The sequence below is a fragment of the Sinocyclocheilus rhinocerous genome, unplaced genomic scaffold (assembly GCF_001515625.1).
Source record: "Sinocyclocheilus rhinocerous isolate Xijiao unplaced genomic scaffold, SAMN03320098_v1.1 scaffold4869, whole genome shotgun sequence".
NCBI lineage: Eukaryota > Metazoa > Chordata > Actinopteri > Cypriniformes > Cyprinidae > Sinocyclocheilus > Sinocyclocheilus rhinocerous.
Genome location: NW_015665052.1, coordinates 33,070 through 46,430, shown reverse-complemented (window position 1 = coordinate 46,430; position 13,361 = coordinate 33,070). Strand labels below are relative to the sequence as shown.

Sequence of the window (13,361 nt, the reverse complement as noted above, 5' to 3'; positions counted from 1 at the left end):
GTCTCAGTGCTTTTATGAAGAGAGCGCATCTGCGCACCTTGCGGATAGCGCATCAAGAACCGGGTTGACCGGGTACTCTGTACCACCGGTACTTAAAAAATCCTGGTACCGTAACGTTTTCATTTTTTTAGTACCGACTTGGTACCGAAGTACCGGGTCTTTTGACAACACTATTGTCAATAATGCAAGAGGACAATAACGGAGTCATTTTCATCTAAAGTCAGTTCATCGATGATTCAGTGATGTCATCATCCAGTTCAGCTCTCTTCCAAAAGTGTCTGTGCAATCAGTCAAGCGTCCCCAACTAAGCAAGCCAAAGGTGACAGTGGCAAGGAACCAAAACTCCATCGATGACAGAAATGGAGAAAAAACCTTGGGAGAAACCAGTCTCAGTGTAGGGCCAATTTTCCTCTGGAAAGACAAAACCAGCATGGCGTGGTTCAATTCCAGGCTGCAACATAGGTCAGATTGTGCAGAGGACTTGTCTGGTTCCCGTGGTCTTTTGCCGATGGTTGTCAAGGTGATGAGGTCTTCACAGGGGATCTGTCTCTGGGGCGCATCTAGTTAACATAGTCTCCACTGACATTCAGGGCTGTAGAAGTCGTCTCTAGGTGCTGATCCACTATCTGGTCTGGATATAGACTGGATCTGGGTGGCTACGGTGACCATCTGATCTGGATACAAACTGGATCCATATGGCTACGGTGACCTCGGAATAAGAATGAAAGACTAATATTAGCGTAAATGCCATTCTTCTTACGATGTAACGAGTACATTGAGTGTTATGAGAAGTGTTCCCGGTTCCGGTTGACTTAATTAATGCAGCCTAACAATCCTTAAATGGATTTGAATTATAGAAATGCGACAGTGTATTATGTGTATACCAGGTTAAAGAGATGGGTCTTTAATCTAGATTTAAACTGACAGATTTTGTCTGCCTCCTGAACAACACTAGGTAGATTGTTCCAGAGTTTGGGTGCTAAATAGGAAAAGGATCTGCCGTCCGCAGTTTTTGAGATTTTGATATTCTAGGTATTTTCAAATTGCCAGAGTTTTGAGATTGCGGCGGACGTGAAGGACAATAATGCGATATGATCTCACTCAAGTATTGAGGAGCTAAACCATACAGGGCTTTATAAGTAATTAGCAAGATTTTAAAATGTATTTGATGTTCAATAGGGAGCCAGTGCAGAGTTGACAGAACCAGGCTAATATGGTCTTACTTCCTGGTTCTAGTAAGAACTGTAGCTGCTGCATTTTGGACCAGCTGGAGTTTATTAAGCACGCAGAGCAACCACCCAATAAAGCATTACAGTAATCTAAACTTGAGCTCATAAACGCATGAATTAACGTTTCTGCATTTGACATTGAGAGCATAGGTCGTAATTTTTATATATTTTTAAAATGGAAAAATGCAGTTTTACAAATGCAAGAATTATGGCTTTCAAAGGAAAGAATGATATCAAATAGCACACCTAGGTTCCTAACTGATGACGAAGAATTAACAGAGCAGCCATCAATTGTTAGACAGTGTTTTAGGTTATTACATGCAGAGGTTTTTGGTCCAATAATTAAAACCTCTGTTTTTTCAGAATTTAGCAGTAGGAAATTACTCGTCATCCAGTTTTTTATATCAACTAAGCGTTCCGTTAGTTTTGCGAATTGGTATGTTTTGTCGGGCCCCGAAGAAATAAAGAGCTGAGTATCATCAGCATAACAGTGAAAGCTAACACCATGTTTCTTGATATCTCCCAAGGGTAACATGTAAAGCATGAAAAGCAACAGTCCTAGTACTGAGCCTTGTGGGTACTCCACTTGTGATCGATAAGATACCTCGTCATTCACTGATATGAATTGATGACGGTCAGAAAGGTAAGATTTGAACCATGACAATGCAATTCCACTAATGCCAACATAATTTTGTAGTCTACTCAAAAGAATGTTGTGGTCGATAGTGTCAAACGCAGCGCTGAGATCCAGTAGCACTAATAGAGAAATACAACCATGATTGGTTTAAAAAAAAAAAAAAAAACTTCTGTTGTAACTCTGATGATGAGAGCAGTTTTAGTACTATGGTCTAAATCCTGACTGGAAATCCTCACAGATACCATTTCTCTCTAAGAAGGAACATAGCTGAGAGGATACTGCCTTTTCTAGTGTTTTTGACAGAAAAGGGAGATTTGAGATCGGTCTGTAATTATTTAATTTTCGCTAATTTAGCCACTGTATTGAATAAATGCCTAGGGTTTTGTTTGTTTTCTTCTAAGAGAGACGAAAAATAAGCAGATCTAGCAGTTTTTAGAGCTTTTCTATAAGTAGAAGTACTTTCCCGCCATGCAATACGAAAATACCTCTAGTTTTGTTTTCTTCCAGCTGCGCTCCATTCTCCGGGCTGCTTTCTTTAAGGTGCGAGTGTGCTCGTTATACCACGTTGTCGGTCTGTTTTCCTTAATCTTCTTTAAGTGTAAAGGAGCAACCGAATCTGAAGTGCTAGAAAAGAGAGAGTTTATAGTTTCTGTTACAACATCAAGTTTTTCTGAGCTATTGGATTTTCTGAGGAATTGAGACAAGTCAGGAAGGTTATTTACAAAGCAGTCTTTTGTTGTAGAAGTGATGGTTCTACGATATTTGTAACAAGGAGTTGAATTTGCAGCTTTAGCTATATGGAGTATACACGAGACTAGATAATGATTCGAGATATCATCACTCTGCTGCAGAATTTCAATGCCATTAATATAAATTCAGTGTGACAGTATTAAATCTAAAGTATGATTACGACAATGAGTAGGCCCTGACACGTTGTCTAAACCCGGTGGAGTTCAGAATGTCTATAAATGCTGATCCCAATGCATCTTTTTCATTATCAACATAGATATTAAAATCACCAACAATTAAGACTTTATCTGCAGCCTGCACTAACTCAGATAGAAAATCAGCAAATTTTTTGATAAAGTCTGTATGGTACCCTGGTGGCCTGTATACAGTAGACAGTATAAACGTCACAGGGGATTTATCATTAACACTTGTTTCTCTGGACAATGTTATATGAAGCACCATTACTTCAAATGAATTATACTTGAAACCAGACTTCTGAGAAATACTGAAAATATTACTATAAACTGTAGCAACACCTCCCCCTTAACCTTTTGGATGCGGCTCATGTTTATAACAGTAATCTTGGGGGGTAGACTCATTTAAAATAACATGATCATCTGGTTTTAGCCAGGTTTCTGTCAAACGGAGCACATCTAATTTATGATCTATGATCATATCATTTACAAAAAGCGCTTTCGTAGAAAGGAATCTAATATTCATTTAGCCAAGCTTTATCGTTTGTTTATCTGTATTATATCTGTTTTTTATTTGTTGAACATCAATTAAATTGTTACCCTTAAATGGTTTTGGACGTTTTTTTGTATTTGGTTCGGGGAACAGACACGGTCTCTATAGTGTGATGTCTGGGTGAAAGAGTCTCTATGAGCTGAGAATTAACTGACTTCTGTGACGTGAGGCGACTAGCACACGGTCGGGTTAGCCAGTCTGTCTGCTTCCTGACCTGGGCCCCAGTTAGTCAAGTACAAACCCTAAAGACAATGTGCCATATTTCTAGAGAGAAGAGTGGCACTACCCCTGGAGGGATGAAGACCATCTCTTTTCAACAGAATAATACTTTTTTTTTTTTATTAATAAATAAAAAGAAAACAAGATACTATTAGAGATAAAATTCTAACCATGCAGCTGTTAGCTACAGTATAAGGCAAATCTGGAGGCAGTTCTAACAATGTGGTCTGTGAAATTCAGCTGATCATCAATCACAGCTCCAAGGTTCTTGGATGTCCTGGAAGGTGTTATGATTGATGCACCTAGCTGGACGAAGAAATTGTGATGAAGTGTTGGGTTGGCTGAAACCACAAGCAGTTCTGTCTTGGTGAGATTGAGTTGAAGGTGATGGTTCTTCATCTAGTAAGAAATGTCTGTTAGACATACTGAGAAGCGAGCAGCTATCGTTGGATCATCAGGATGGAATGAGAGGTAGGTAGAGTGTCATCAGTATAGTAGTGATATGAAAAGCCATGTTTCTGAATGACAGAACCTAGTGATGGCATGTAGATGGAGAAGAGAAGTGGTCCAAGAACTGAGCCCTGAGGCACCACCAGGGCCAGAACTAGCATTTTGGGGGCCCTAAGCAGATTTTCAAAAGATAGCAGAGAATGAATTTGCATTTTCAATAAGCCCATCTGCTGTTTTGTATTCACATTATATACATATATTTCCCCCAGGGGAAATGCCGCGACACATAGGGTGTAAGTCTGTGGGAAACAGTGATTACCATAAAAGGAGGGAAGAAGCGCTTCCAATCATTGTGTTCTTGTTAGCAATGGTTACCTCCAAAGAAACACGTGCAGCCATCATCGCTTTGCATCAAAATGGCCTCACATGCAAGGAAATTGCTACAAAGAATATTGCACCTGAAAGAACCATTTACCGGATCATCAAGAACTTCAAGGAGAGAGGTTCTACTGCAGTGAAGAAGTCTTCAGGACGCCCCAGAGTGTCCAGCAAGTGCCAGGACCGTCTCCTCCTGAGGAGTCAGCTACGGAATCGTGTCACCACCAGTGCAGAGCTTGCTCAGGAATGGCAGCAGGTTGGTGTGAGAGCATCTACACGCACAGTGAGGCGAAGACTTTTGGACATCGGCCTGGTGTCAAGAAGAGTAGCAAAGAAGCCACTTTCGCTCCAAGAAAAATGTCAAGGAACAGACTGAAATTCTGCAGGAATTGCAAGGATTGGACAGCAGAAGATTGGTGCAAAGTTATTTTCTCTGATGAAGCTCCCTTCTGACTGTTTGGGACATCTGGAAAATCGATTGTTCGGAGAAGAGAAAGTGAACGCTACCATTGAGTCCTGTGTTGTGCCAAAATTATATTTTTTTGCCAATAAAAGCCTTTAAAACTTATGATATGCTTATCATTGTTTTTCAGTATACCATAAAACATGTGGAAAAATAATCTACAAATACTGAAGCAGCAAACTTTGCAAAACACAAAATTTATGTCACTGCCAAAACTTTTGGCCATGACTGTACATCTTAAACCGGGGCGCATCTGCACATTTGCTGAGGGGTATGCGAGATCATTGTTGGCGCCCCCTGTATTCTAGCCCCTAACACGAACTCCCACAGAAAACTTTCTGTAAGTAAATGACCAAAAGCCCATTAACTAGCTTGGGCATGGAAGGATACAAACTCATCAGGGGTGAAAAAAGTTACAAAGGTGCGAACCCCCTCTCCCATTTTCAATACCATAGGAAAAAAAGGTGAAAAGAAAGAAAAAAGAAAAGTGTGCTGTATAACATCCCCTTTTACTCCTGATGGCTGACCCTAGACAGTAGAACGCTTTTTTTTTTAAAGTAGGCCTAATTTTCTTCAAACACATGAAATATTGCTTGCTTTTTAGTTAGGTATTTTCATTTGCATTTTTTCATTTTTGCTTAGAGATAATTCATGGAAAATTTGCCATGCATAAGTGGAAGATTTTCTATACTCGTAGATTTCCTACACCTGGTAGAAATATAAATATTATTGCAATGAATGTCATGATATTCACACTATAACCACTAGATGAGAGCAGAGGATCATTCATTGTCTCATTTACCATTTCCACTCTGTAATATAGCTCTTTTCACATGCTTTGATTTTGGATTTATATTTAGATATGATAAAATCACTATTATAACATTTAAAAATTACCTCTTTGTCAAAGTTCAGCATTTTTTTATACGAAGTATTAAGTAGCAAGAGTTAAAAAATAAAAAACTACTTGATCTTTTTGAATTATATATGTTGTATATTAATATGTATATTACATGTTTAATTTCAAAGCTTATATATTTTTATTCAAATGTAGTTTTTCTCTGTAATGAGGAAGTGAATATTTAGTGGATTATGTTTAACAAAGTGTTTAAAAAATGAGTGACCATTAGTTCCACAAACACAGTATTGATAATTCTGTATTGGTATAGAAAAAAAATAGTGCTGGTGTTGGATCGGTATTGGCCGATTCTTAGAATTTGGAATACTCTATGTAATCTTACACTGCAAAATAATAACTCAAAAAAGATTAAAAGATAAAATCATAATTATTTACTGAACCCTTAAATTAATCACAATTATATAATGAATGCCATAAATTTTTTTTTTTAAAAATCGTGATAATCGGCATAATCGCCAAAGCCCTAAAACAGACAATTGATCGCAATAACCGTGACTATTTTTAGACAATTAATCGTCAGCCAAATTTCATAATCGTGACAGCCCTATTCAAAGCGACAATTTTTGGCGAAAGGTGGCTTGCTTGTATCATTGTTACTATCCTGGTTCAATTCTAATTCAATTCTATCCTAATATCCTAGTTCACTTGGATATTGCTGTCCTTATTTTAATGCATTGTTCTTTTTCCCCTTTGTCTTTTCTGTTCTTCGCCCCAGAGCGTTTCCCTCCTCGATTCATTTTGGTCATGTGACTCTGTCTGTACCAATAATGTGTCAAAGGGTTGATATGTTCTCAGTTTATTATACATTTTTGAACTCATTAAAAATGCTAAAAACCGTTAAATTTTTTTTTTTCATTTCATTTTTTAACAACTAAGCTTTTGATTATTTATAACGTTTTATTACAGAAGATTTTCACAGAATGATTTCGGCAAAATGACATTTTATTGTAAAGCAATGTTATTTTAGTGTCATTCAGGTGCTATTATAGTTTTTGTTAAAGGTGCCATAGAATGCATTGATACAATATTTTAAATTGTTCTGTGATATCTACGTAGAAGGTATGTGGCTTAGGTAAGGGCAAAAAATCTCCAGAAATGTTGGCTGTTTCACAGTGCAGCTCAATGTTGAGCTCTGCTCTGATTGGCTGTTTCACAGTGCAGCTCAATGTTGAGCTCTGCTCTGATTGGCTGTTTCACAGTGCGGCTCAATGTTGAGCTCTGCTCTGATTGGCTGTTTCACGGTGCGGCTCATTTCAGTAGCTCACACAGCAGGAAGGAAACACAGGGAAAATATATATTTCAATACTGTCTCTCGCAGTTATATCGTTGGTTAATTATACTGTATATAAATTGCGGGCATCAGGGATCCGCTATTAATATGCGGGGCATTGAAACTGCTTTCGAATGCACAATCGCTTTTTACTTTCACTTTCAAGATTTGCAATCGCACATGCTCTGTGTACGTTATTATTCAACTATGCCAAGGTAAATACAGTTTTCCATTATATGGCACCTTTAATATATTGAATTATTTTTATATTTTCTGCTGTCATTTTCACTTTAAAGCTTTAGTAATTTTATTGTTTTTGTTGTTTTTATTAGTTTTGTTGATTTTAAATATTTAGTCAATGTAGTTATTACATTTTATTTAAGTTTTAATGTTAGTTATTTTAGAACATCAAGATACACTAAATGAAAATGGGAAATGTTGCCGTGTCAACTGTCTAAAATAAAACAGTATAAGTATTTTATTTCAGTTCACATTTATTTTATTTCAAGTAACATTTTTGAAAAATATTTTTTATTTTAGTTAACTATAATAACCCGGTTGTAAAAAAAAAATTACCAAACTGTCTTAATCAGTATCCATTCAGTATTTATCTTTCAATACATAAATATAAAGATATTTACTTAAGCACTTCTAACAATTATTTAAAACTTTTTAAAATGTAAAAGTTTAACCATTGCTTTCAGAAAAATGTAAGAAAATTTAGTGAGATTAATGCTTTAATAAAGCAAGAACACCTGGATTATGAAAATTAAAGAGAATAATAATAATTATTATTATCAATAATAATATACAGCATTATCTATTTTCTGGGCTGGCATGTTTTATTCCTGATTAAAATGCAAACATGTATAATTGTAAACATATGTTTGAATATATTTCTTATTTGATAAACACCAAAGTGTTAAAAAAATCTGAATGGCTGTTTGAAAACATGTAAATACTGTTTTGACTTCCTTTGACGTCCTTGACAAACAAGTGGGTGTCAGAAGTTGCGCTTGCACGGCGCTGCTTTGTGTACAGGGGGTAACCATGGTAATGTGTAGAGCAGGGGTGCCCAACCCTGCTCCTGGCGATCGACTGTCCTACAAAGTTTAGCTCAAACTCTAATCAAAGACACCTGCCTTTAATTTAAGTGATCCTGAAGACCCTAATTAGTTGCTTCAGGTGTGTTTACAAAAGCGCAGTGTTGTAAAACTCAACTGGTCGATGGAAAATAAGATTATATATGCGTTCTAAAAATCGAAAACCTTCTGATAATAAGATACCTAACGTAGAATTATTCACGTATTTTGAAGTGGCCAAGACAACATTACGTTCATGTTCATTGTTGTTACATTGGCACAGCGCGTCTTCAAAGCGTTCGCAGCACGATGCAGCAACCGCCATTTAAACAATATATTTTCAAAATTCATCACTTACCCTTATCTTGCTTGCTTTCTTTTCTCTTTTCCCAATTCTCTGCAGTCTGCACCAGTTTTATAGTGCCACTTATTCATTTTCAAACATGTGACTGAAACTTTTTTAAAGTTATAATTATCGAGCATTACCGTCTGACCCTGACATTGGCCCCCCTGGAGGCCACGGGGCCCTATGCAACCGCTTATATCACTTATTAGGTCGGACCGGCTCTGTGCATCACAGCAGCTAGATGTTGCAAGCAGGGGCGGGTCTACGTGGTGGCACAGGGGTGGGAAATTTGGCTGGCCACCCCAGGTGCCCCCCCTACCAGATGTCTTGCGATAGGCTTGTTTTTAGTATTTATAACTGCATCTGGCAGTGGCAGTGGCTGGCATGTGTAGGCAGCTGCCTAGGGCCGCTTTCTTCTCTTCTTTATACTTAATTTTAGGCGATTTCTATAGCGTGATCTTAATGACAAATGTCGAGAGCGCATTATGTTACGCGATTCATGTAATGCGCAGTTAAAATCTCCGACAATTAGCGCTTTATCAACAGTAACCAATAGGTCTGAGAGGAAATCTGCAAGTTCTTTTAGGAAATATTTATACGGCCCTGGTGATCTATACACAGTAGCCAGAGCAAGAGATACGATAGATTTATTTTGCATATCTGACAGTGTAACATTAAGCAGAAGTATTTAGAATGAGTTAAACCTGTATCCTGTTTTCTGAGTAACATTGAGGATATCACTATATATTGTTGCAACACCAACTCCGCCACGTCGCGGATCTGCTTCTCCACGGCCTCCAGCTCGAGCTGCATTCGGTGTCCTCACCTGCACTCAAAAATGGTAGACACACATCCGCCATTAAAGCAAGTAACAGTGAGTAAAACAATAGTAATGTGTGTGAATAGAGTATTAGCAATGTAAGCGAGATTAGCGGCAACCACGCTGGTGATGCTAACGGGCTATAAGCTAATAGCGGACTTGGGAAATCAAAATAAAACTAGTGATAACAACAAACAACATTGTTTTTGTTGTAAAATACGATAGGGGGTATATTCACACGTTATAGAAACGAAAATGATGGTGTATAAAATTGATTTTAAGATAAAAAATAGTCGATAAAGAATTAACTTAACTTTTAACTCAAACTCAAAACACATGGCAGCAACAAACAGGAAGACAATGTCAAATAATTTCCTTTTGTGACCTGATGTTGCTTCTTATCACAGAATGAGGCAGAAAATATTTTCTATTCTATAATAAAGGGATGTCGATTAGCAATGGATTATAAATATACTTATTATGAAAATACCCAAGATGGTTTGAAGAACACCGATAAACCATATATTGTTGCAGTCGTGTGTTTATGGTCTTCATGTTTGATTAGTTAAGCGTTTCTATCTTTTTATTTAGTTACAGCGATAGCGATGCCTTTATCCATATTAGGAATTTCCTGAAAAATCATGAGTTCTATTACTTCTGTGATGCATATGTGGATTTTCTGCGTGAGGGTGCCCTCTGGTGACCAGTATGAATGAAACAGACATTACATATGTTTTTAATGCTCAATAATGGCGAATCCATCCTACATCTCTGTAGAAACTTAAGAGACAACTGCAAAATTATCAGTTTATCTGGTTTTATTATTTATAGGTATGTGTTTGAGTGAAATGAACATTTTTGTTTTATTCTATAAATTACTGACAACATTTCTTCCAAATTCAAAATAAACAGAGCATTTATTTACAGAAAATGACAACTGGTCAAAATAACAAAAAAGATGCAGTGTTTTCAGTCCTCAAATAATGCAAAGTTTTATTTAGTTACAGCGATAGCGATGCCTTTATCCATATTAGGAATTTCCTGAAAAATCATGAGTTCTATTACTTCTGTGATGCATATGTGGAGTTTCTGCGTGAGGGTGCCCTCTGGTGACCAGTATGAATGAAACAGACATTACATATGTTTTTAATGCTCAATAATGGCGAATCCATCCTACATCTCTGTAGAAACTTAAGAGACAACTGCAAAATTATCAGTTTATCTGGTTTTATTATTTATAGGTATGTGTTTGAGTGAAATGAACATTTTTGTTTTATTCTATAAATTACTGACAACATTTCTTCCAAATTCAAAATAAACAGAGCATTTATTTACAGAAAATGACAACTGGTCAAAATAACAAAAAAGATGCAGTGTTTTCAGTCCTCAAATAATGCAAAGAAAACAAGTTCATATTCATTTTTAAACAACACAATACTAATGTTTAAACTTAGGAATATTTCAGATATCAATATTTGGTGGAATAACCTCTCCACCAGTCTTTCACGTTGCTGTTGCCTGTTGGGTGACTTTATGCCACTCCTGGTGCAAAAATTCAAACAGCTCAGTTTTGTTTGATGGCTTGTGACCATCCATCTTCCTCTTGATCAGATTCCAGAGGTTTTCAGTGGGGTTCAGGTCTGGAGATTGGGCTGGCCGTGACAGGGTCTTGATCTGGTGGTCCTCCATCCACACCTTGATTGACATGACTTGATTGGAATGGAGCATTGTCCTGCTGGGAAAACCAATCCTCAGAGTTGGAGATGACTTGAATATATTGATATAATTCACTAATCTTTGGATTAATACATTCAATTAAAAAAATAATAAAAATAACAAAGCTGATCCTCTATCATATGTACACAGCCCAAGCTGTTTCTCATCATGCTGTGTGAAATACAGACTGAACGGCTGCTCAAAACACAGAACCTCTGCGTGAGGTTGAATAAAGCAAACCAGTGTTGAACTAGTAAAGTTTTGATGGATGACGATAACTGTAATCAAGGTAAAAATGATTAGTGACCTACAGGAGTAGTTAGCTGTGCATGAATGTGTTAGTATAGATGCGCAAACAAACCGTGTGTGTGTGTGTGTGTGCGCTCTTGGCACACTGTTAACTATAACATAATTTTTCTGCAAGAACACAGTACAATATATTTGCGTAGTTGTCAAAACTAATGTACTGTGAGTGTTTTATAACACCAAAGAGGCATGTTTTGGAGAAGTTTGTGAGAACCAGTGGTGTTTATGTACATATGGGCATCAGATGCTCCAAACATAGACATGATTGCTTGTTCTGACAGAGGAACTGTTCACTGATGACGTCGACCTACCTTTAGACTGAGTTTCCACACATTCAGAATGTTTTTATTTTTCATTTGTATTTTGGTGTGCAAGTAATTCTAAATTGATCCATAGAGTAGCTATATGCAGTTTTTTGGCATCTCCCTGTGGTCTTGTTTGGTATGGCAGGTTAACGTCTGCTTATTTGTTAAAGTTACTGTATAATTGAGCTGAGTACTTTTAAGTTTAAAGAATGTCTGCAGTAACATTTTTGCAAAGTATGATTCCAAAAAAGAACACTAAAAGAACACTATTTTGTAAAAGTAATAACACTAGAATACAAAGATTTTTGTAAATAGAAAAGGATGCGGGACCTTGCAGTATTGATTCAGAGAGGAAGGGGGCCTTGGAATAAAAAGGGTTGGGAAACACTGCTCTGGACTGTTCCGTACAGCTTTAAGGTTTGATTTTCCAACTCAGTATTTTGCATCAGTTCCACCATGATTTGGTTTCGACCTTTTTACTGTCTCTGGGCAGAGGCGCTGGAGTTAGCATCTAAATTTCTATAGAGCTACTAGTGACTTGTTTTAGTTTTTAGAGATTATTCAGGTAATACTATGCAATGCTGAAGTAAAGTAGCCGTGTGCATCATGCCCGAGTAAATGATGAGAAAGTTAATGGGGTCAGATCATCTAAGGCCTCCTTTGAAGATTCTATTTATGGGAGTGTTACAGAGGAGAAGCTCTGAGGTACAATATCACTATCTTAGGTTCTCTGGAAGGTTAGCCAGTGACCAAAATGTGGCTAATGAAACACGTGTTGTTTTGTTCACAGTGCATACAACTCATGCAATTCTGATTTGCTTTTCAAATTTTAACTCATGGAGTAAATGTCCAGTGTGTTATTTTGCTCAGATCTGATCTGGTTGTTCAAATAGTGTAGTCAGTATCTGTTACTTCAAGTTGTTATACTACTCTCAACTACTTCAACTGATGTAGAAATATTGGATACTGACAACATTATTTTTATACTCTTTTACTGGCAGTTTAACAAAGTTGGCATGTGTCTTGTTGTCCAATGTAGGTTCACCCAGAAAATGAAGAATGGACATGTTTTGAACAATCTGCCAGTCTGGACATCAAATCTTTCTTTGGTTTTGAGAGCACAGTGGAGAAGATCGCCATGAAGCAATATGCCAGCAGCATCAAAAAGGTGTGAAGCCACACTGCCGTCTTCTAAAACCATATACACATGTTGGTTTATTTTTCAGTTAGCAGTAGTTGATGATTTGCTAAACCCTAACTGTACCTGTAAATCTGAGGCTTAAGTCCTGTTCACACCAAGAACGATAACTATAAAGAAACTATAAAGATAACTATATTAGCGTCCACATCAGCAGACAGTATAATCTGTTTATTCAGAGCGCACACTCAACTGCCGCTTTAAATTCTCGAGCTTGTTATAGCAGGATTGATTCTGATTGGGTGTCAAATGTTTTTATCATTCATCAGCAGGAAAAAAAAATTCTGAAAGTGATTCCAACTATATTGTTTCTCTGTGCCTTTATCATTATAGCTATGGTGTGGACTGAAATTCTTTAAAGGGGTCATATGATGCGATTTCAATTGTTCCTTTCTCTTTGGAGTGTTACAAGCTCTTGGTGCATAAAGAAGATCTGTAAAGTTGCAAACACTAAAGTCTCAAAACCAAAGAGATATTCTTTATAAAAGTTAAGAGTTAACCACGCCTACCTAAAACGGCTCGTTCTAACACACCCCCACATATCTAC

The 13,361-nt window shown here is 37.1% G+C and overlaps 1 protein-coding gene across 2 annotated transcripts in view; it reads left to right on the top strand.

Moving 5' to 3' along the window:
- Positions 1-13,361, top strand: part of LOC107731096 (SEC14-like protein 1) — a 38,803-nt gene that overhangs the window by 2,703 nt on the left and 22,739 nt on the right. For both annotated transcript variants that reach the window (XM_016542083.1, XM_016542082.1), the window contains exon 3: positions 12,656-12,784. In XM_016542083.1, coding sequence (XP_016397569.1) covers positions 12,656-12,784 — 129 coding nt within the window. The remainder of the gene's footprint in view (positions 1-12,655; positions 12,785-13,361) is intronic.